A 25,573-nucleotide genomic window follows, 5' to 3' on the forward strand; every position below is an offset into this window, starting at 1 on the left:
CGATAATGGTTCGTTGTTATACATTTAATTAATTTATTTTAGCTATGCAAGTTGTCCAAACACAGCAGGCTTTTCCATGCCTGAGGTGAATTTACACGCTTGCTATAACAAAGAATGGACCAAAGTGCTTGGTTTCGTATACTTCCGAAATCCGAGTTCCACCGGTCCACTGACAACAAGATGGAAAAACATGTGATTTTGTGGTGACCGGGGGGAACAACGTTCCTGGAAGTTGTGCACAAACTAAAGTTCTCAGTTGCCACGACTTGTTTTCAGTCATGTGACCTCCATAGAAGCCACATTGTCTTCTATAGAAGTGCAGTGAAAATACTAGCCAATCTACAAGCTCAACACGTGCTTGTACATGAGGCTTTTTTGGTTAATATTTTAAGATTGGAGCGATTTAAGTGGTCAAACTAGCAATATGTTCTGAAGTATCTTTATAAAATCCTAGTGGTCTCGGCTATTAAATAAAAGCTAAAGGTTCTATGTTTCACAGACACAATCTTTCAGTTGTGACATTTTTAGCTTTAATCCATGCATCTGGTCATGGTTGTGTGCTACAGAGTCTGTAAACGTATGTTCTAACACCAGCTCATCTCTGTTTTCTAGGTCTGGCTGTGAAGGAGCTCAAATAAGACCTTTGACATGTACAGATCATTGTAATAAAAATGGAAAACCCGATTTCTTGTCTTGTGAATATATTTTCTATTTTGTATGCCATTGTTGTGAGTGTGGCATCAAAGTTTCTTCAAACTGAAGTATGTCATTGGTTGGAGTGTCCGCAAGATGGCAGACTTGAGCAAATAAAAAGTGGCTGAGGAAAAACGTTTTCTTGCAACAATCCAGTCCTTTGTAAACAAATGAACTCTGAACTGTAATTTATTGCAACTGCATCAATGTGTTTTGCCAGGGGCTAATATTTTAATACAATTGTCGGAATTGGCAGAGTTGTGGCCCACACAAAGCATGTTTGCACATTATATTCATTAGCCAAATTTGTTAGGGCAATTTAACACATGTATACCATTATCTTGATCTAACATTAATCATCTGCACCATTTAATAATTTCATAGTCATTTTGAAGGTGTAACTTAATGAAGCATGCAGTTTACCTCATGTTGAACAGATCTTTCATGCATTGACCAATGGAAATTTATCTACATAGTGGTTCGCATAGTGGGGTTTGGGGGCCCCCAGGGCCAGGGGTCCTAAAGAAGTTCCTTAGCTATTTTTAACTGTCCTTGAGTATGGGGTCTACCGTCTGTGGCATATAGGTCCGGCCTAAACAAGTGTACTAATGCAACTAAACTGGGGGTCCTTGAAATTAAAAATGTTTGAGAGAATTGGTGATAACTTTTTTCACCAATGAAGCTGACCAACACTTGCATCCAACACATTGAGACGACAGTAGCTACGGTGTGCGCACGCTTTTCCGACATGCCATTGGACCGACATGCGGAAAACGACCGGATTATGGTTACTTGGGAGATAATTTCTCAAATGTGCCTCCAGGCAACCATAGACCAAAAATTCTAACCTGACTGCCTACCAGTACCAGGATTCCAACAAGCCTTTTCCAACGTTCACCACCAGATGGCAGTACAGTGACTTGTCAGATCCATATCAAGAAATTATAATTTAATCGGGCTAACGGGGCTTCAGTAAGAAGAGGTCACGATGCTTCAGTAATAAACCACGACATGTCCAGTAGTGTCCTGTGCTGCGTGTGTGCTCATTAAATTCGTGACTTGAAGTTGACGCTCATTAAAGTGAGCCCGTGTCCGCGCGTGGCCAGCCGTAATTGCGCGTCCACGACCCCAGTTCGGTTTCTCCAGACCACTCTGTCAGTGGGATGATCGGAGCGTGTGTGTCAGACGGCGTGGGACGGATTTTGGACGGCTCTTCTGCGGGACTGTTGGGACTTAAAAACGCACAAAGGAGGGACTGGGGAGAGGAGACATGAGCGCGCTGTGAGGAATAACCCACATGTAAAGTAATCTGGAGATTATCCCATGTTTGTCGTCTCTGTGTAGTGTGTGAGTTGTGCGTCTTTTGTCTCATGTTGTGGCAGGCAGGCGCAGCAGATTTAGTGTGACAGCGCTTCTTCAGTCTCCACAGCCTTTTGTCTGATATGAGACTGGATTGAGGAGATATTTTCTGGAGCGGACGGTGTCCGCTGCTTGGTTTGGGTGTAAAGAAAAATAGGCTAATTTAACATATAGCCCCAACTTTTCTTTCTAGAATCATGTCTTCTGCCCGGGTGGATTATATCGCTCCTTGGTGGACGTACTGGCTTCACAATTTCCCTCACATCAACCTGAGGTTCCAGCCCACTGACAACGCGTTTGAGCCCGAGGATCACAACTACCAGCAGGTTAGTAAACAACTCAACTATAGCTGCTGTTCTCATGGTTCACAGTCAGCAGCGGCCAGCGGTTCTCAAAGTGTCGTCGGGGGACCTCCAAGGGGTTCTAGAGGAATTTCCAGGCGGTCCTCAGGCAGCTAAATGATGGACAATTAAGGTTAAGGAATCAAATGGACCATTGGACCCTTATGGGTCTGTAACTCTGGAGAGAGTTACGACTCTGATCTGAAAAATCAGATTGACCTTTATTTAGCTACAGTATAGATTTCTGTTTTTAAAATGTACACGTACTTTAACAGGTTGAAAATAGTGCAGTGTGGTACGATTTTACAATTATGCAGCCTAAATGATAGCACTACATTGTGGTCCTGAGTAGGTATTCAATTAATCATCATGCACTGGAAATCCGTTAATTTAACTCTACCATCCAACTCTACCATTTGGTTCTATTTGTATAGATCTCGACTATTATAAGGGTCCATTCGGTTTCTGTTGAATGCTATAGCCTTGGTTCAAGACTAGATGCAATTTATCGATTTTGACATGAATACTAAAGTCAGACTCGATAAAATACATCTATGATAGTTAGTCTGATCCAAGGGCTGGTAGAATGCTTTAATACTGGAACATGTCCAGTCGTTGGAGGTGGTTTCCCTTCTTTATCTTCCATTGACAAATTTAGAAGCTGCCCTTTACTGCCTGCAGTCACATCAGCCTACAGTAGGCTACTGCTGTGCCTAAAGCTCATATACTGTAGGCTAGTAACTGCCTGGGACCCTGGGTGAATGTGTTCTTTAGAAACCTTATCACTGTCACCTTGTTGAAGCTATTTTATCTGCTTGAATGTCGAGACTGTATTCTAAGTTTAAAGGACGCACAGAAAAGTTGTTTTTACATAACATTGAGTAATAGTTGACATTTTGTGAAACAATGATGTTGTTACAGCTGTGTGTGTGCGTATGTACAACCTTTTTTGTTTGTAAGATAGTCTTCCTTCTAAGTTTCAATGCAATGCAGCAGCTCTGTTTTAGGCTCTTATCTATTCCCATTCATATTTAATTGTAGGCCTACATACATTGATTGTTTTGAGAGAGAGAGAGAGAGAGAGCACGCTACTGTACATTGGAATACATTTGTTTTCATGGGAGTCACAACAATTCCCACACCCTCTCCCTCGCTCCAGAGGAGGAGACAGGCAGCTTTGTGTGTGTGTGTGTGTGTGTGTGTGTGTGTGTGTGTGTGTGTGTGTGTGTGTGTGTGTGTGTCTCTCTCTCTCTCATGCCTTTGAAGTAACAGAGGGAGGGAATGAGGATGTAAACAAATTTCAATCACATCTATGAATAGGGAATTTCTTTGCCATTTCATCTTAAGCATTTTAAATCCCAGTGCCTCCGGGGCCTTGCTGGCAGTTGGTGACAGTAACTAGGCCCAAAGTACATTGACTTTAGCGTACCTCCACGTGTTTTTTTTTTACTGTGCAGTCCAGTGAGAACAATAGTTCTCTCTGTGTGTGTGTGTGTGTGTGTGTGTGTGTGTGTGTGTGTGTGTGTGTGTGTGTGTGTGTGTGTGTGTGTGTGTGTGTGTGTGTGTGTGTGTGTGTGTGTGTGTGTGTGTGTGTGTGTGTGTGTGTGTGTGTGTGTGTGTGTGTGTGTGTGTGTGTGTGTGTGTGTGTGCGTGCGTGCGCGCGCGTGCGTGCGTGCGTGCGTGCGTGCGCGCGCGCGTGTGTGCAGCATGTAGACTGTGATATGCAGGGAGAATGTTAGAGGCAGGGTCTGAAATTCCCTAAAATGGCACTTTACTGTACATCCTCCTGAATGCTACCTTCGGGTATGGCATGGGAGGGGGGGCAGGGGGCATTTGCATTTCTTTCACCAAGGGCTCAAGCCCACATTGGTGTGTGTAGTGTGCACGTTCCTTCATGGGGCTCGTGTGTGTGTGTGTCCAGCCTACAGCAGCATAGACTGTTATAAAGATAGAGACAGTATAGTGCTGATGGAGCTGATGATGATGAGTCACATAGGAGTTGAGCTTCCTGTTGCTGAGTTGCTGACTAAACGGTCATCTTGAACACAGCCAACCGACGCTGTCTGGGAATCTCCCTCCATCACAACCACACACATCCATCCATCTCTCTCTATGGGCTGTATTTTGCGTGTCTTAAGTACCAGGTCTTATTACCTAACTTGAGTAAACTAAAGACCTGGAGGCGAGATCAATGCTCTTTGGCCACTCAGAATAGCCAAATGGCTATTTGAATTCAATTGATCATTTGAATTCATTTGATTTCAATTGATCCTCTGTAAGTAAGCAAGCAAGCAGCGAGGCCTGAGAATTAAGATGACACCGAGCTTGTAGATCAGCATAATTGGCAATCAGGTTTGGCGTAAAGGGGGGGAAAGTTTAGATCCCTGGTGTCCCCGGTAGACTCCCCAGTCAATGGCAAGTATTAAAGGTGTAAGTGGTTAAACACACATCGAGAACTACCTTAGTTTGCACAAGGCATTTTACTAGACCAGAACACATGAGTCACTCAGTATCACAAGTAACAAGTCAGCAAGCTGGAATGGGAATAGATTGGAAACATGATGATCAAGCAAGCAGAAGACAGACAACTGTGCACTTCAACAGTCGGTGGCATTTTTTTTCAGTCAGTATTTGATAAGGAAAAGCACATTGTGGTGTCATTAACATATCTGCTTGCTTACACAGCTTAGGAGTGATTAAATATAGTTATAGGATTATGTACAGATACTGAGATGTAGGTCGTGGCTTGCATAATTACAACACCATTCCTCTCTCTATCTCTCTCTCTCTCTCTCTCTCTCTCTCTCTCTCTCTCTCTCTCTCTCTCTCTCTCTCTCTGTTTTATGCTTGATACTTGTGTCTTATCGTTGTCAGTGATAATAGTGTCACAGAGTTGAGCTATGGGAGATAAGGGACTTTGGTGGTAACTTGACAAACCGCCTCTGGAAATATCTGCATCGGCCAAGTTGTCCATTCGTCATAACTATATGCATGTTTGTTGTGTGTTCCTTTTTTTGACATTTGCTTCACATCTTCCTAATGAATTAACGACCAGTCGACGTAATGTCCCTGCTGTGTATGTTGGGGTGTGTGTGAGTCCACACATGCTGGCAACAACAAGCCACTAATGACTCTATATGGAATAGATGTTTCCACACGGTCCACGCTGCCTGATGGAACTCACTAAATCAGGGCTCTTCAAGGTTTCTCTTTTTTTTCTTGGCCTATATGAACAAATCGACACAGAAAACATTTCTGATAGATTTCTGTTATGATCTACTAGGCAAAAGTGTTGTGTTATTGTTTTGAAATCATATCTCTCAGCCCTAGTCCACGTTGCCTGATGGAACTTGCTAAAGGAGTGCTGGTGACAGGAGAAAGGCTCATGCATGTCTTGGATTATGTGTTCTGTAAAGATCTATGAATAGATGTTTACAATGGGACTTTGATGAGGATACAGCCTAGCTTCATATAGCTGGTGTATACTGTATAGAGATTAAATTGCTTTTTAACAAGTTTTAAGTACCTGGCATCCCTAAAGAAAAGGAAAAGAACAGCAAGGAAAAAGTTGGAAAAAACCTAAATCGAACACACACCCATTATTAATTAGATTATGTGCAGCTGTATTGCTTACATCACTGTGTACTATAAGGTCAGCCTTATGCAGCTTGCCATGCTTTTACGGCTGTGTTTTTTTTAAAACCCATTCCAAAAAAACTAACTAAAGTAGTCTGGAGTACAAGAGTCCCCCCTGGACTCTATACTACGACACCTCCTGTTTCTGCAGAAAATAGCTGATATACAAGCTCATCGCTTTCATGACGCACTATGCTCAGCTATTTTTTTATTCTTTGCTTCTGGTGGTCCCTAGAAAAAACGTATTTTGACGAGATGGAGGGCCGGCGGCCAAATGCATGTCATTTTGGCTGGAGGACCTTGACACGAAAAAGTTTGAGCACCACTGAATATAGCAACATACAGTTTTTCAGAAAACCGTTAAAATTTAGAAGACATTCTAGTGCTTAAAGGACCACTTTTCAACCTATCGTCATATAATAGATCCTCACTAAGGACCACTTTTCAACCTATCGTCATATAATAGGTCCTCACTAATAATCATGATAAAATGACACAATTTCTCTATCTACTCAGTCTGTGTCTCATAGGAGGGCTGTGGGCAGTTCAGAAACCCGTCCACCAGTGACATCATCGATGGGGAATCCAAGCTAATAGAAACGGCAGGCTTTCTATTCTTAAAAAGTTGCAATGCGAAAATCGAAGCCATCGTTCTCACGATGATAAAAAAAACGTTTTTGTAAAAAAGATCTGCCTAACGATGATGTCACTGGTGGACGGGCCATTTTATCATGCTTATTTTGAGGACCTATTATATGAAGATTTGAACAATTGTGAAGTGGTCCTTTAAAGACGACATAGTTCTGTTGTATTTTGTCTCAGTATGGCCCTGCTACAGTATTTCACTGCTGGCGATTAACAGCTGCTATTGTGTTCCATTGATATTCACTTAGCACATGACATGACATTATGTTTAATCACAGGCAAATTATCCTTAGCAGAGGCTAATCTAAATTGTTTCACAGGAATTGCTGATGTGGGTCTCTCTCTCTCTCTCTCTCTCTCTCTCTCACTCTCTCTCTCTCTCTGTCTCTGTCTCTCTCTCTTGCCAAAGACCAGCCAGTGCTGTGTGGAGAGAGCATTGAGCAATGTTTTAATTTCAAGGATCCACAATTTGGCCGCGGATCCCCATCCAAATTTAGTTTTGAGGTTTTCTTTGCCAGGGACACCCCCCCCCCCCCCCCCCCATACAAGATTTATGTTGGTTTTCTTCTCACTCTCAGACTTAATAGGTGGGATTTTGTTGGGTGGTCAGAGAGGGGGGATTGTAATTGGCCAGTTATAGTGCTGTGGAGATTGTGGAATTCCTCTTTGGCTGTGTGGCCCATAGAATATGTCGGAATGCCAGGGGTCGTGACCTTTCACTGTGCTTGCTTTTTTCGCTTTGGTGCCTTTGTCAGTCTTTGTGTGTGTGTGGATCTGTAAGTGTGTGTGCGTGCGTGCGTGCGTGCGTGCGTGTGTGTGTATGTAGGGATGGCTGGGTCCCAGCTATGCCCAGCCCCCAGCCTCTCACCCCTGGGTTGGACAGTGTACTTGTTGTCAGTAATGGAATGTCAAGTCAGTTCAATCTGAATCACCTGATCCCAGTTTAGACCCTCGGCCCAGTTTCCTGACAATGCAACAGCCTCTCCCAGACCAGGGGTCATCAATATGCAAAGGCTTGGTCTTGTCCGTGGCAAATCTTTTATTTTATTTTTTACACCCCATTATTATGTTCTTATTTTGATCGTAAGACCCAATTACTGTATGTCAAGTCCCCAGGTTTCTTCAGTGTTCACTATGGCATATTTGGACTCCAGAGTCAGAGTTACAGACCTGTTATGATCATTCAGGCCGATCTCTTTCTGTGTTTCTGGTAATGCTCATTTCGTATGTTTGGGGCAAACATGGAATTTTGACAAATGTCCACCACAAGCCAACATGGCGATGACGTCCAGACCAACAGGCAGCTCCACACGCACGCACGCACGCACGTTTAAAATGACGTTAAAAGCATCTGATGGACTGGCACGAAAGACCCACGCCAAGATCAGGTTAAAGCTTCTATATGACACCTTATGATAACTTTTTTATATGCAATAAATAAATAAACAGATTAACTGTGCTGTACTTTGTTTCAAAGTTTAAGCCCCATTTTCACCTATAATGACTCACTGCTTCACTTCAGCACTCTTGAGACAATAGTTCCATGTCTGAACTATAGAAGCTGTTTTATTCTCTGCTTATTTCCATGTACAGTGAAACTAATTACTGCGTCTGATGATCTCTTTTTTTTTTTTTAATACTGTTTTTATTAGGCGTCTGATGATCTCTTGAGAGCAAAGTCGTGCTAGTCATTCGTTACCTTTTATTCATTTTTTTCGACCTCTGCAAGAGTGTGTGTGCGTGCGTGAGCCACAGAAGTGTACTGTATGTCATAGTGGCTGTGACCAGGCTGAAACCCTGCCCAAATTTGGAGTCGATGTCATAGACTGCTAATGGCATGATAACTGATGCCACGGGTCACATTGGAGCCACAGCGTTTCCATGAGGACCCCCATCGTCATTGTTTTCACGATGCCAGCATTTCACAGAGCGAAATACTGAGTGGCATCATCTGGGTCTGTCATCCCTGTGATGTGTCATAGCGATCATGTCACACAATGATGTCATGCTCAGCCATCATTAGTGACATCAGCCGTATCTATATAACTCATTGCATAGGTCCAACAACTATCCCAGTGTGTTGTGAAAGTAGCTTTAACTCCCTGGTTTTATCTCAGTGAATACATTGTGCTTCCAGTGTATTTGGGTCCTTCTGACATTTATATTCGTATAATCTACAATGGCAGAGGAAAGTGTTTCTGCAGGAGGTGGAGCGATGGACATCGACACCGCTCTCCGAGAGGTGCTGAAGACGGCGCTCATCTGCGACGGTCTGGTCCGCGGCCTCCGCGAGGTGGTCAAGGCTCTGGAGCAGAAAAAGGCCCACCTCTGTGTCCTCGCGTCCGACTGCGACGACCCCAAGTACGTGAAGCTGGTGGAGGCGCTGTGTGCCGAGCACCACATCAACCTGGTCAAGTTGGTGGAGAGGAAGACACTGGGCGAGTGGGCCGGCCAGTGCAAGATCGACCGCGAGGGCAAGGCCCGCAAGGTGATTGGCTGCAGCTCCGTCGTGGTCAAGGATTATGGCCAGGAAACGCCAGCCATGTACGCGGTTGAGGAATACTTCAAAGCCAGGAAAGTGAGCTGTCAGTAGAGATGTGACCATGGAGTTATACATAAACCAGAGAGCGGGCAGCCCCCCCAGACATTCATTTCAATATGGAAGTTGCTCAGTGGCGTTTGAAGCAGCGGAAGTACCTCTGTTAGCTCGATATAATTTGTTGGCTCCTCTCATGGTACCTTTGTCACAAAACCTTGACCCACTTTTGCGTCATGACGTCACTGAACATCCGTCCACCTCCATGGATGTCCTGCAGTTCCAGATTTTGGCGGCTTCAACGTTGGCCAGCCGCTCTGAGGGCTGCACGTCAGTAAAAAACAAGCAAAACAAGGACGTATACAAAAACAAGACATGAGGTGTCAAATAAAGATGTGAGAGTAAAAAAAACAACAACAAAGCAATAACAAAACCTGGCCCAGCCAGCATGATTTCTGGTCTAGAGGGGCGGGTTCCGCTGGGATCACAGCGGTGGATCCTCTTAGTTCACCGATCTGAGCGCCCGCCCCATCCTCCCCTCCCCGATAGAAAACAGCAGAGAACACTGACACCAAATTCGGAGCAACGCCCCTCTGCATCGCCCACCTTGTCCATCCATATTTGGAATCATACCGTCATAGTATGTCCTAGGCGGCTGACTTGGTACGTCATAGACCCGATGACATAACTGTATGACTTCTAGGTTCCAGAAGCTTTGTGTCTCGGAGTTAAAGGTAATCTTCCGGCATGATGCAAAATGACGTGTTTCATGACTTCATCGTTTCACAGAAAAACAACGCTATATATATTTAAGATCTCATCATTGCAGTGGGATTGAAACTGTTTGACGGTAGAGTAACATCTCACATCCGTATCCGACAAGAGAAGAGCCATTTACAATGGCATATCACAGCAGTAGCTACAGTTCTCAGCCGCACATGAACCAAGCGCCAGTGAACCAGACGGCCGACCAGAGCTTCCTGTGGAACGTCTTCCAGCAGGTCGACAAGGACAAGACGGGCGTGATATCGGAGACGGAGCTCCAGCAGGCTCTGTCCAATGGCACCTGGACCCCATTCAACCCGGCGACGGTGCACTCCATCATATCCATGTTCGACCGGGAGTACAAGGGCACTGTGAACTTCAACGAGTTCGCCGGCGTGTGGAAGTACATCGGCGACTGGCAGAACGTCTTCAGGACCTACGACTGCGACAACTCGGGCTTCATCGACCGGAGCGAGCTCAAGCAGGCGATGACCGCGTTCGGGTACAGTCTGTCCGACCAGTTCTACGGGACGCTGATAGCCAAGTTCGACCGGCAGAAGAAGCAGAGGGTGGCCTTCGACGACTTCATCCAGTGTTGTGTGGTGCTGCAGCGGCTGACCGATGTGTTCAGGAAGGTCGACACGGACCAGGATGGTTGGATCCAGATCTCGTATGAACAGTATCTGTCCATGGTTTTACCAATCACTTAAGCTGGGACCCCTGGAAATCCCCCCTCCCCTCTCAATGACACCTGAGGGTCCCCGCACCCCACTTTGAGAACCACTGGTATAACCCAAGCTTTAGTATTATTTTAGACGTGTTGGCTATTTTTGAAAAATCTTGAAATAATTTAGAATTACGAAAAAGTAAGTAAAAGCAATGTGTAAAATAAGGCACATAATCACACTAGGGCAGGCCCCGAACGTCCAAAGGCCTGGTTGTTATATTTGACAATTGGATCTCAATTAGAATTTGAACATTAGATTTCCTTTTATTTCCCTTTTTTTTCCTGGCCATCAAAGGCTACACGCTCTTCTGCACTTTGCTAGTGGTCCGGTTTAGATGAGAGGATATCGAAGCAGTCTGAATACATCAGATCTGAGCTCTGAGCAGTAATTAGAAACCAGGCTTTCCACATTGTACTGCAGGAAGCCCAGTGAGGCGAGTATTCATGTTAAATGCTCAGGATATATCCTATCCAAGAGTTGTTGGCAGATTCATTTGAAGCAGCACAGAGGTTAAATAACGCAGTGATTCTCAACCTTTTTCATTTCAAGGAAGGACCACAGACCCCCATTTCATACCATTTTCTTTTTTAAATGGACCCCAATTTACACTATAAAATCCTCAGTGATAATTGAACTGAAAGTGTACAAATGGCATTCAATAGTCAGACTTGTAAGGGTCCATTTCGTCCCCTTTTACAAATCTCATTTACCAATCGTATTTGTGTGCATGATGCCTTAAGATAGATTAAAAAATCACCCCCGTGTGAAGTGAGGGGCGCTTTTATGTACAAATTTATGTTATATTTGGCGGACATTTGACCTAATTTCAACTTTCATTGTCAATGGCAAATATTGAGACGTGTGGGGACAAAATATGTATATGGAAAACATGGAAATGGAAAACCTTACTGAACATGATTCCCAGAACTACATAGAACAGCGTGGCTCCAATGTATGTGGATCGCAGGCTTCAGCCCAGTAAGAGCATTTAGTTAATTTCCATTTAGAGGGGGGGGGGGTGGGTTGGTGAAAGGGCCTTTCTGTGTGGAGTTTGCATGTTCTCTCCGTGTCCCCTAGGGTAGGAACCCTCACAAAAACATGCAGTAATCCTGGTCTCTGCAGTAAACATTCAGTAAACTACCCAGCCTGATGGAGGGGAAAGGAACTTCCGGAATAACGTGTTCCTTCCACTCGCTACATCCGGCCGGGGAAACTCTCCCCTGTCAGGTGAGAAGAATGCGTGAGGACTCCTCACGCATAGAAGGAAGCATGAGGTCAGTCCGCTGCCCCCCCAGGTTGGCAGAGGAAGTGTAGCGCCCAGGATTACATCAGATAATTGATACTGGGTGAAAAAATGGGTTGCAAAATCGTGGGATAAAAATCCATTATATTTCAAATGTATAAAACATAATCTAAATATAAATGCAGCAAGACTGTGTGTACGTCCTGTAATCCACGTAACTCGATAATAACTTCAAATTACACACGTGTTCCACATCCCCACAGGGAGTGTAGTGCCCGGTGTCGAGGCCTTTTGTGGTGGTTCTGGACAACTGTGGGTTGTCCAGAACATATACTGGGGCTCAGGTGCTCATTAACCAACACAGGCACATAGGTGAACACGGACATTGCTGTTCCTTGGAGTGGTTGCACCACTCAACACGGACATTGCTGTTCCTTGGAGTGGTTGCACCACTCAACACGGACATTGCTGTTCCTTGGAGTGGTTGCACCCTCTTATCATATTATGTCATCATACATCTTCTCATTCTGGCCAATCACAATCTGCGTCCTCACTTTTGTCTTCAATGTTTGTGTTTACACACTTTTGTCTTCAATGTTTGTTTACACAGAACCTCAAAGCTGGACATAGGAGGGGTTTGTGTTTACATACTTTTGTCTTCAATGTTTGTTTACACAGACCATCAAAACTGGACATAGGAGGGGCTAGTGCCCCTCAAAAATAAAATAATTACTGGAGATATTTGTGTGCTCTACTGGCAGTGCGCATACAGGATTTGGTCCAATGATTTGCGAGATTTGCTCTGGAGACGCACACATACAGTATGCACGTAATGACATGTCCAAAATGTCCAGGCTTAACATAACCATGTTAAGCCATAACCATGTAAAGGAACACTGAGTATTTTAGTGTGAGACCCACAGTTCAGAGGGAATGGCAGAAAGAGGGCAAAGCCACAAACGGAGCTCTTTCAAAACTAGGACGGGGGCCTAAATTTACACATTTTTCTGAGCGTGTACGCGCACGTGCGAAGATTAAACCGTTTCCATTGTGTAAGTGGAGGAGGAGAATTGAACCTTGTACAGGAAATCATAGTACTCAAAACCCCATACTCGGCTGTGAAACAGCAGATCTATTGTATACATTGTCTATTTTCTCCTGGCACTATCACATAAATTAAGTATAAAATAGCGTGGTTTAAAAGCAGAATTTTGAGAGACTGCACAGCACTGGGCTGTGTCACTGGGCGTGCCACCTGCGCTATAAGATGGGCTAAAGTTACTACTAAACCATTCCACATCCAACTAGAAATCGTGGTTATATGCAGTTGCAGTTGCATTTTACATAACATACATGTGTTCCTGTGTAGACGTGTTTGGGCTTGTGCGTGCAGGTCAGAAGGTCGTGTTCCATCTGATGTGTCCGCTTCCTGCTTTGTGAGCCATCCTGCGTGTTTGTGTCTGTCTGGTGGTGTGTGTCTGTGTGCGTATGTGTGTGTGTTTACTGTGTGTGTGTTAGCATACTGTGTGTTAGTGGACAGGAGTTCAGTGACCTCCTGTAACATACAAAGTGCCTGCGTTTGATTCATTCCAGTGAAACTGGTATCTCAGCGCTGCATGGTGGGACCAGACTGGTAAACTGGTATGTCAGCGCTGCATGGTGGGACCAGACTGGTAAACTGGTATGTCAGCGCTGCATGGTGGGACGAGACTGGTAAACTGGTATCTCAGCGCTGCATGGTGGGACCAGACTGGTAAACTGGTATCTCAGTGCTGCATGGTGGGACCAGACTGGTAAACTGGTATCTCAGCGCTGCATGGTGGGACCAGACTGGTAAACTGGTATCTCAGCGCTGCATGGTGGGACCAGACTGGTAAACTGGTATCTCAGCGCTGCATGGTGGGACCAGACTGGTAAACTGGTATCTCAGTGCTGCATGGTGGGACCAGACTGGTAAACTGGTATCTCAGCGCTGCATGGTGGGACCAGACTGGTAAACTGGTATCTCAGCGCTGCATGGTGGGACCAGACTGGTAAACTGGTATCTCAGCGCTGCATGGTGGGACCAGACTGGTAAACTGGTATCTCAGCGCTGCATGGTGGGACCAGACTGGTAAACTGGTATCTCAGCGCTGCATGGTGGGACCAGACTAGTAGCAGATCAACGAGCTCACAAAGTGTTGCTTTGTGCCACGCTTCGAGATACCTATTGAGCTTATGGATCTGCTACTACTTTTGTGTTAATTTACGAAGTGTGTGTGTTCATGTGTGCTTGTGTGCGTGTGTGCGTGCGTGCGTGTTAGGGCCTCACAGTAGGCTACTCAACAGTGACACCTTAGGTCACTGTGCAGTGTTTTCTGCAGTTAAACACCACCGCACTACTCCATAGGCTGCGGTATGCAGGGAAATGCTTATTTGTAAACAAGAATTGATGACATCAATTAGCTGCTGCCTTATATCCCATGGCTGAGAGGTCGGCTAGAGACAAAAGGTGTGTGGTTGCCTAGAGACGAGGCAGCCAATCAGGACGATAGGTTGTCAGTACAGCCAATGAGAAACATGGGTCTCAACTACAGCAAGTGTGGGCGTGAAAGCACCGCAGAGAGAATATTGACCAGCTGTGCTTACACAGCAGCTGGTAAAAATGATATGGATTTATTGTTTTATCATGTAAACAGAGGGCATATAATAATAATAATAGCAAAATTAATCACATTTTCATTAAATTATTATTCTAAATTTTTATCCCACAATTTTCTAACCCATTATTTTCACCCAGTGTCAATTATGTAATGTAATACTGGGCTCTACACCCTCTGCCAACCTGGGGAGAGCGTCTTTATTGTTATAATTTTTTCTTGTGCAATCTGTCTATTTTTAAATGAGCGTACAGCCGCCCAACCTGTGTGTTGACACATTCCACTGCAACCGAGGAGACGTGTGCGATGCTGCTAATTGAAATCAGTGCCGCATTTCTAATTATAAAATTAGCAATTATAATGAGGTCTTTGCATCTTCCTGGCAGCGGTCTCCATTGGCGTTACCTTGACAGATAGATGTTGAGGAAAACATTAATAATTCATACAAACATTACCCAATAGCAACACATTAATACGTTATTGTTCACCCATTACTCTTAAGCAAGTGTATGAATAGTTTTTGCTCCTGTTGTTAAATGGGTGTTATTATTATCAGCTTGTTGATGATTATGAGTAGTACTGTATATTATTCAGTCAAGTGGATGGATGTATTATGGCCTGGAATGAGTTTGTCTTAACATCTCAAACAACACTTGTAATGCTGTTGGTGAGAGAACAGAGCCTTTAATAATGACAACTGGCAGACCATCTGGGACCCCAAGGGGCAGCCGAGAATACACGCACACATGCGTGCATGCGCGCGCGCGCACACACACACACACACACACACACACACACACACACACACACACACACACACACACACACACACACACACACACACACACACATGTCATGCTCAGTAGACCTCACATGATGCCTGTATGAATGAACGTGTTAACATTGTTGTACACACCAGTAGAGCTGTCACCATTGTGAAAATGCATCCCACCATCCATATTCAAGGGAGGACATTAGCCATAGCAGATCTACAAGCTCACAGATCTGCTGTTTTTGGCAAGAGTAAACAGCATGAGGTATAGTCAGCCATTTAGGCTTAAAGAATAACACAAGTCCTGGGGACGTTTTATGATGCGTAGCCAGTGAGCTAATTCAAGCAGATCCACTTGAGAGGTTTCCATGCATGCCCAGCACTATGTGGGAGATGCATTATCTGACGTACACGTACTTCCTCTGGCTGTCGGTGTCACGGAAGGTTGCAAGTGCTTTGTTTGCGCCCACCACCACCCCAGCACCACCACTAGCCTCTGCTCTCTCTAAGGGTACTGATCCCCCCTGGGGGGTTGTTATAGATGTAGTAGTAGTATATATATCCCTGCTCTTAAATGGTTGTCTTCTAACATGCATTTTGTAGCAGAACCTGCAGATAAAATATGACATGTTCACATTTTATAATGGAGATTGGAGCCTGAAGATCAAATGTGATATTCATATTTGTATTTACATTTCATAATAGAGCCTGAAGATCAAATATGATGATCACATTTGTATTTACATTTCATGATAAAATGTTCTCGAGCTATGGATTTTCTGTAAACTGTCCGTGAGTTATCCGACTGAAATAACAATCAGCATAAAGCGTGTCCCGCCCCACCAGTTCTCCTCAAAGCGTCGCTGTCATTGTCCCAGTGAGATGGTTTCTATCGGGACCACTTCAGAGAGCAGCCACACTGGCTGCCGCTACTGCGTGTCATTGTGGAGAAATGATACAGGGGACAAATGAAAAGGGCACAGGCATTCAATTATGGGATGGGAGAGAGACACACACACACACACACACACAGAGAGACAAACGGACACGCTCTTAACACGCTCAATGTTTCCGGTTGGTTGGACTTGCTTACAGAGGATCCTTGGGACCAATCTTCTGCTTGGACGGATACGAACAATCTATTCCTCCGTCTCTCTCTCTCCGTCTCTCTCTGACTCTGTCTCTGTCTTGCCCCCCTCATCTCCAGCGAGGGAAAGTACATTTACTGTAGTTAGTAGTACTAGAGTAAAACTACTCTAGTTATTATAAAAAATAATTACAATTTATTCATCTGCTCCATTACATCTCAGTGGCAAATATTGCACTTTTACTCCACTACAATTATTTGAAGTCTATAAATAATAATGTACCTTTCAGATAGGCCTATAGATAAGATAATTATTAGGAAACATACAATAAGCAATTAAGCCTTATTTCTTATATTTCAGCTATTCGAAAATAGCAGAGTCCACATGCTCACCACGATACGTTATGAGCTTGTAGATCGGCTATTTTCGGAACATTTTGACACATTTTGAAAGGATGTGTGACATGGGACATTCATAATGATCATTTTACTTTGGTACTTTAAGTATATTTTGAGGCCAAAAGTTTAGTACTTTTTTCTATCCAAAAAAACACTACTTAAAATCTAGCTAGTCTGATCAGAACAATGGTCACCTGAGTCATGGCGTGTTAAACGCTGCTATAACACCACTGTAGTGCCCCATGTGTGTGCAATTTAGGTTGTTTTGGCGTGACTCTTCTCATGACAGACCCCTGAACAGTGTTTATGCCAACCTTGCTGTGCTCTGGTTCAACGTGACTCTTCTCATGACAGACCCCTGAACAGTGTTTATACCAACCCTGCTGTGCTCTGGTTCAACGTGACTCTTCTCATGACAGACCCCTGAACAGTGTTTATGCCAACCTTGCTGTGCTCTGGTTCAACGTGACTCTTCTCATGACAGACCCCTGAACAGTGTTTATGCCAACCCTGCTGTGCTCTGGTTCAACGTGACTCTTCTCATGACAGACCCCTGAACAGTGTTTATGCCAACCCTGCTGTGCTCTGGTTCAACCTGTGGCCCATGGGGTGACTATTCTTATGATAGTCAGTCCGTTCCCTGAACAGTATTTACGCCAAGTTTGGTGTGGGTCGGTGCAAGGCTGAATATCTATATTGTGACCTCCCCCATCCAACCAGTAGGCAATTTTAACATAGGGTGAGGATGATTTGGAATACAGGAGAGTATTTCTCCACTGTGGCATTGCTACTTTTACTTGTGTAAACTCAGTTATTCATTCTCCAACCTACACGCCTCTGTCCACATTGTGTTTTCTCAGTAAGGTTGTGTGTGGTGCGTTCCGTTTGAAGTGATCACAGACGGCGGAGGTTCACAGCCCTGCTCTAACGCATGTTAAAGGCAGCGTTATGGAGCTCTGTCTGGAGGCCCGAGGAAGACGGCAGCTTGGTGATGAATCATGGAGGGTTATCTTTCTTCCCCCGCGCAGAAAGACTGGATATAACACCGTGATTCATTCCCTCGTGATCATCTCACCCCACACCCATGATATATCCCTGTCTGTTATTAACCCACTTACAGTACAGAAACATTCTGTCTGTCTCCTTTCCCCCCAACATCCTCTCTAGAGCCCGACCGATGTCATCCGATGCCGTTCCCAATTTTAGGGATTTTTTGGGGGATTTTGTTAATTGTTGTTTATTGACAATGCACACATTATCATCAGATTACTTTACAGAATCACTTTTTCTTTAAACAAGACGGACTGAAGAACAACTAGATAGGTCTCCACCAGGCCAGGTCAGGTTGTGGCCTCCTGGTGGCGCTATAATAGGCCAATGTGAAAAGGGTGCCATTTCTTCTTACGCCTTGGATGGCAATTGGATGATTTGAGGCATTCTGTTGGAATATGAAATATTGGACAGATCCGTCTTGAACACATGACTATAGAGATACTGTGAGGCCAAAAGTGGGATTGTTGCGGGATTGTTGGACAGAATCTGGAGGAATAATATCATAAAATGTGTTTTACAAAAGTCGGCCTCCTGTTCGTGCTATAACAGGCCATTCTGGAAAATTTGGGGCAGAGGTTCATCGTTGGCATCCAGGGAGTGTGTGCAAAATTTGGCATCGACTGGGTTACCGGAGATTAGCTGGTAACAGACGGATGGAACCAAATGAACCCTGTTGTGCAGTACACTCTCAGAGTTAGTCCTGTAGTTAGGGGTCATTTAATGCATGATTGGCGCAAGTACAGTGGCTTTCCCCAGTTGGATGTAGTGCGAGGAAGGAACACGTTATTCCAACCAGTTCCTTTTCCCTCCATCAGGCAGACCATGGGCCATACAGTGTTTCCTTACTTAGATTATCATTGTTTTCAAATATGATTGTGAGATGGAGGATGACTGATTTAAGCAGTCACACCTGGCCTGAGTCAAACTAGAACTGGACTCAGAGCTGGGTGTGGCTGCGCACCTGTTGTGCATGAACCTGATCAAGGCACAAGAGGTTGAATCAGTCATCTCCATGAACACTCAGAGAGAGAGAGAAAGAGCCACGGTCCGGACAGAGGAGAGCCATCTGCTCTCCTGTGTAAAATAGTACTTTTTTGATACTTTCAAAATGTCATTCCCTGCACTGTTATTCCAGACTAGGAATAAAACAACCAACATAAGAAAGCTGCCCTGTGTCGTGTCCGGCCCTGGGTGGTGACTAGTTGGTCAACATGATGGTTTAAGGTCCCCTTAATTTTTATAATGCAGCAATATTTATAAAATATGCATCATCATTAGTCGTCATGAGAAGATTATAAAGGCTAGGCAATTTTCAATCTGATGGCGGATTATAAAGGCTAGGCAATTTTCAATCTGATGGTGGTTGGGGTTGGCGAAAGGGCCTTTCTGTGTGGAGTTTGCATGTTCTCCCCGTGTCCCCTAGGGTAGGTACTCTCACAAAAATCATGCAGTAATCCTGGTCACTAAACTGCCTCCCCCTGGCCAGCTGGGGCGCCTGATGGAGGGGAAAGGAACTGGTTGGAATAACGTGTTCCTTCCACGCGCTATGTCCAACCAGGGAAACTCCCCCCTGTCAGGTGTAAAGGAGCAACTTGGACACTCAGGCATGAAGGAAGCATGAGTTCAAGTCCGTTGCTCTCCCCTTGTACCCCATATATGGGGACTAGGTTGGTGGAGGGTGTGTAGAGCCCAGGATCACATTAGAAGATTGACACAGGGGTGAAAAATGGGTTACAAAATCGTGGGATAAAAAATATATTTTAGGAATCTGATGGCGGTTATTTGCAGAGTAGTGAAATTAGCTATTGGCTAGAAAATAGATGTGGTGTTTTCACAAATGTTGAAAAATCGTCTTCACTTTTCAATGTAATACCAGGCATTCAGTACCCACAATGCAGTGTTGTTACAATCAAGACAAATGGCTAATAATGGTTGAATGAAGCTGGTTAATGGCTACAGCTCATTATCTGTGATGTAAAATGTCCAAATTATTCGTGTGTCAGGGAGAGAACAGTTGTTCAGTGGTGTAAGTGTGATTGCCTCTGGCCATCGTGATTACATCGGAATCACATTTACTTTCTATTTCTTCTTCCTCGAGAAAAATCAATCGTTCATCTGTCTTGCCTGATTGCCCCTGCATCTCTGTCTGACGTCTGCTCACCCTGTGTGTGTGTGTGTGTGTGTGTGTGTGTGTTGTATTACTATATTTATGAGGACCATTATCTCCCCACAACCACAAGTATAGTACAATTTGGAGAGACAGCGAAATGCCTTCACGACGTACGACGTACGTCGCGACGTATATTTTTCCGTCGCAACGTATATTCGAGTACGTCCTGGCGTAAATATCAATTCGTCCCGGCAGAACGGACTCGTCGCGGCTATATCTACCCGTTTGCGACCTAGTAGTTTGACTATTCTTTTACGTCGCGACAGAACGGGACACGTCACGGCTATATCTACCCTTCTCGACGTAAAAGGTAATTCGTTGTGGCGTGTGTGGACTCGTCGCAACAGAACGGAACTCGTCGCGGCTATATCTATACCCGTTTGCGACGTAATAGTTTGACTTTGTTATATGCCCGGTGCGCGGTGCCCTGCGCGGTGCCCTGCGCTGCCCTACGCCCACCGCGTGCACCTTGCCGGTCCGCCCTGCGCCCTGTGGCCTGGCACGTGTGCACGTGTGCCAGGCCACCGCGTGCACCTTGCCGGTCCGTGGAGCCCTTCGCCGTCCCCAGGCGACCCTGCGTTCCAGAGCTGTCACCCATGCCCACCGAAAATAGCAGATCTACCAGCTCCTCTCCTACATACGGGATGGCCCGACCCGCGTCTGTGGACCCCTGGGGGGGTGTGTGTGTGAGCGTCTGAGCTCCTATCTGTGTGCCTCCCCCCCCCCCACCCCATGTGGACCCTTGCAGGGGGGGGGGGGTCGGGGGGTCCCCCTATGCACTTTGTGTAGATGCTGCGTATCGCCTCATACTGAAAAAATTACTATTTTACGCACAGCGCAAGGCAATATGTGATTACGATCGTCCTTCTGGGGGGGGGGGGGGGGGGCTGGCCTACACAATAGATAACCTACCCTGGCCAACACAATAGATAACCTACAAGGACATATGAATTTAATTTATATACACGGCTATATTAATTTAGCCGATCATCAAAGCTCACCGCGCTCGTATAGCGCATTGACTGTCTGTCTGTCTGTCTGTCTGTCTGTCTGTCTGTCTGTCTGTGTCTCAATGACTTGCCTTAGGCGGATAATATAGACTACAAGTACTTTATTAAAGTAAAGTAAAAGAGTGAGTTCTCATTGCGTTCTCTGCGTCGTAGCGCATGCAGATAGGCAGATAGGGGGGGGGGGCAGTTCTATAGGCAAGGGCAGAAGGTTCCTATAACGACAGTGGGTGCGTGCCCACCTTAGAGTAGCCTATATATTTTAAGGCACCCGCCCCGCAACTTATTATTATTGGCTTATTATTTTGCCACCAGCGGAGTTGACGGTTGACGCCGTTGTCTAGTATAGACTATAGGCCTGTGCCAGGATGATTTTAAATAAATATGTCTCTGTCTCTGCGTCTCTAGAGCTATAACATATATACTGTAGCACACATCATGTGTGACACATGTGCACACACACACACACACACACACACACACACACACACACACACACACACACACACACACACACACACACACACACACACACCGAGTACTAAGTATAAGTAGCATATAGGGTACGGCTCTAAAAACATTAAATACTGCGGGAGCATTACACTAAACAAAGTTGGATTTGTACATTGCAGAAACGTAACATAACGTAAGTGTTCTTATTATTGTCCGTCTGGGTTTTATAATGCAGTGTGAGTCCGCTCCGCGATAGCCGATCTGCAAGCTCACAACGCGTTGCGCTGATTGACAGTGCACGTGCAGCAGCTACTGTATAAAATTATATTTAAGTAGGCTACTTTTTTGTGTGACGTCTGTGTGTTATTGACTTCTTGTTCCTTAATGTGCAGGTTTATCAGAGCGATATAGTGCAGCTGTGAGTGAGTAGGCCTATAGCTGCTGCTGCTGCGTCCGTGCACCAATAGAGCGACCGCGGCAGCGGCACGTATGCTTGAAATATTAAATAAAAATATGTTGGGCTTCCGGGCGTCCGTTTCTGGACTGTACCAACGGGCTTAGGGCCGGACGGTCCCTTAACTCCACGGGCCCCTATATTTTAGGCCCGTGCAGGGCTCTAGTGTGTGTGTGTGTGTGTGTGTGTGTGTGTGTGTGTGTGTTAAATGTGGTCATTTAAATGTAGGCCTATTATATACACGCACCATACAAGCACCTATATTATATAATGTGTTATACAAATGGGCAATCAACATATAGCAGCACCCCCCACCAGCAGATGTATATAAACATGGAATTGCGCTATGATATTAAAATGGACTGAGCTGTGATTGTGCCGTACTGCGCCGGCCGGTGGCCACTGGCCTATTCTGCCAGTATAAATGCATTATCATGCCTGTTGGTGAAATATAAACATCTAAAATGGTTCAGTAATAATTAGCATAAGTTATTATTAACGAAAAACATCTAATACTATTTTAAATTGGTCTAATAAAGTTAGTAACTAATCAGAAGCAGCAACCATTTTGTTTCAAACAACTATAGACCAATAAAATAGTAGGCTAGTATTTATGTTTTTCGTTAATAATAATACATGCTAATTATTATTGAACGGTAAGTACGCTGGTATGTACGCTAAGGTACACTATAAGCTTGTAGATCTGTTTATTTTAGTCAGAATCTCGTGTGTGTATGTGTGTGTGTGTGTGTGTGTGTGTGTGTGTGTGTGTGTGTGTGTGTGTGTGTGTGTGTGTGTGTGTGTGTGTGTGTGTGTGTGTGTGTGTGTGTGTGTGTGTGCACACACATCACATGTGCACACATGTGTGCTATATGTTATAGCTCTAGAGACGCAGAGACAGACATATTTATTTAAAATCATCCTGTCTCGCACGGCATATAGAGCCAATGAACGGAGCATACACCCCCCCCCCCCCCCCCTCTCTCTCTCTCTCTCTCTCTCAGCACACGCTGTGCTGTGATATCAATCAGACGCAAATGATCATTGAGTAACGTTAGCTCTGACTCGCACATTATGTGAGATCACATAAAAGGCCTTTAATATAGCCACAGATCATATAGGAATAGGCTTGGGCACTACCCTACCATCTCTCTATAGTGGGGCACCGACGATCTGCAAGCTCACAACGCGCTGCATGTGGACGCAACACTTGGAGCTTGTAGATGCGCACCACAGATCATACAGGGCGTGTGTTCCAGCTAACCCTATAGCATAACACACACACAAGCAACAGTATAGACATCTATTCATCATTATTTATTTCAAATCAAAATACAATGTAATGCTGCACCACTGTCATGAAGTTCGCACGCACACGCACACGCGACACACACACACACACACACACACACACACACACACACACACACACACACACACACACACACACACACACACACACACACGTTTGCTTTCATTCGCTGTATGATACATTAGGCGATATAGACCCGCTGCGGCCCAGCGATAATCAACCGCTGTCCGCTGCGATGCGTGAGCTTGTAGATCAGATGCCGACAGACAGACAGACAGACAGACAGACAGACAGACAGACAGACAGACAGACAGACAGACAGACAGACAGACAGACAGACATGAAATGAAATGGTTCAATAATAACACACACGAGATTCTGACAGAATGCGGCGGCATGCTTAAAATAAACAGATCTACAAGCTTATAGTGTACCATAGCGTATACATACCAGCGTACTTACCGTTCAATAATAATTAGCATGCATTATTATTAACGAAAAACATAAATACTAGCCTACTATTTTATTGGTCTAGTTCAGTTGATTGAAACAAAAGTCATGGAATTCAATTGCCTACATTCAGTATAGGCCTGGTTTTGATATAATGATGCAGGGAGATTTTCTGAGCCAGTCCGTGCCATGTCATTTTTTCAGATTAATATTTAAATCTTTAGTTGGAAGAATGCAATAGCATATCATAAGTGTTGACCATAATGGGACGGTTGGAACCAAATGAACCCCCGACGGCCGGCGCTATTCAGCTATAAGGCCTATAAACGATATGGCCATACAAATATGGTTATGTGGTGGTCTGTGACATGTCTGCGTGCGTGCGTGCGTGAAAGAAAGACAGAATACGACGCAATGACATGTCAAATTGTCAATTGTAGATCAGCTGCTTGTTATTTAAGTAGGCTAATATGAAGGCAGCGTCTCCGCAAACGTGGACACCCGTGGCCCCCCTTGATCCCCAAGGGTCCACGGTGACCCGTACCGCCCGGGGGTCCCCGGACCCGTTTGGGCGGCCCGTCAGGTGGTTTTCGAGCTTGTGGATTTGTATTTTTAATATTGCTTGTCAAACGTTTAAGGCATATAGCCTATTTAATCTGATTGGTATAGCTCTGCATGGTTGCTGCTTCTGATAGCCTACTAACTTTACGCACGCATGCGACACACACACACACACACACACACACACACACACACACACACACACACACACACACACACACACACACACACACACACACACACACACACACACTAGAGCCCTGCACGGGCCTAAAATATAGGGGCCCGTGGAGTTAAGGGACCGTCCGGCCCTAAGCCCGTTGGTACAGTCCAGAAACGGACGCCCGGAAGCCCAACATATTTTTATTTAATATTTCAAGCATACGTGCCGCTGCCGCGGTCGCTCTATTGGTGCACGGACGCAGCAGCAGCAGCTATAGGCCTACTCACTCACAGCTGCACTATATCGCTCTGATAAACCTGCACATTAAGGAACAAGAAGTCAATAACACACAGACGTCACACAAAAAAGTAGCCTACTTAAATATAATTTTATACAGTAGCTGCTGCACGTGCACTGTCAATCAGCGCAACGCGTTGTGAGCTTGCAGATCGGCTATCGCGGAGCGGACTCACACTGCATTATAAAACCCAGACGGACAATAATAAGAACACTTACGTTATGTTACGTTTCTGCAATGTACAAATCCAACTTTGTTTAGTGTAATGCTCCCGCAGTATTTAATGTTTTTAGAGCCGTACCCTATATGCTACTTATACTTAGTACTCGGTGTGTGTGTGTGTGTGTGTGTGTGTGTGTGTGTGTGTGTGTGTGTGTGTGTGTGTGTGTGTGTGTGTGTGTGTGTGTGTGTGTGTGTGTGTGTGTGTGTGTGTGTGCACATGTGTCACACATGATGTGTGCTACAGTATATATGTTATAGCTCTAGAGACGCAGAGACAGAGACATATTTATTTAAAATCATCCTGGCACAGGCCTATAGTCTATACTAGACAACGGCGTCAACCGTCAACTCCGCTGGTGGCAAAATAATAAGCCAATAATAATAAGTTGCGGGGCGGGTGCCTTAAAATATATAGGCTACTCTAAGGTGGGCACGCACCCACTGTCGTTATAGGAACCTTCTGCCCTTGCCTATAGAACTGCCCCCCCCCCCTATCTGCCTATCTGCATGCGCTACGACGCAGAGAACGCAATGAGAACTCACTCTTTTACTTTACTTTAATAAAGTACTTGTAGTCTATATTATCC

General features: G+C 44.9%; 3 protein-coding genes across 4 annotated transcripts in view; all 3 read left to right on the top strand.

Moving 5' to 3' along the window:
* The first annotated feature begins 1,854 nt into the window (after window positions 1-1,854).
* LOC310874294 (protein tweety homolog 2-like) overlaps window positions 1,855-25,573 on the top strand; it is a 106,048-nt gene continuing 82,329 nt past the window's right edge. The window contains exons 1-2 of one of the 2 annotated variants that reach the window (XM_083787042.1): window positions 1,855-1,992; window positions 2,246-2,378. In XM_083787042.1, coding sequence (XP_083643168.1) covers window positions 2,250-2,378 — 129 coding nt within the window. In that variant the 5' untranslated portion in view covers window positions 1,855-1,992; window positions 2,246-2,249. The remainder of the gene's footprint in view (window positions 1,993-2,245; window positions 2,379-25,573) is intronic. The other variant, XM_083787041.1, reaches the window with a different exon arrangement.
* On the top strand, window positions 8,854-9,267 carry LOC310874073 (small ribosomal subunit protein eS12-like; the record flags this gene model as incomplete). The annotated part of the gene is made up of 1 exon (XM_083786748.1): window positions 8,854-9,267. One exon carries the CDS (start codon window positions 8,854-8,856, stop codon window positions 9,265-9,267), a length of 414 nt encoding a protein of 137 aa, XP_083642874.1.
* LOC310874074 (programmed cell death protein 6-like) lies at window positions 10,110-10,685 on the top strand (the record flags this gene model as incomplete). The annotated part of the gene is made up of 1 exon (XM_083786749.1): window positions 10,110-10,685. The coding sequence occupies one exon, from the start codon at window positions 10,110-10,112 to the stop codon at window positions 10,683-10,685; it is 576 nt and encodes a 191-aa protein (XP_083642875.1).

This window comes from Protomyctophum parallelum (assembly GCF_964188405.1).
Source record: "Protomyctophum parallelum genome assembly, chromosome: 17".
NCBI classification, from domain to species: Eukaryota; Metazoa; Chordata; class Actinopteri; order Myctophiformes; family Myctophidae; genus Protomyctophum; species Protomyctophum parallelum.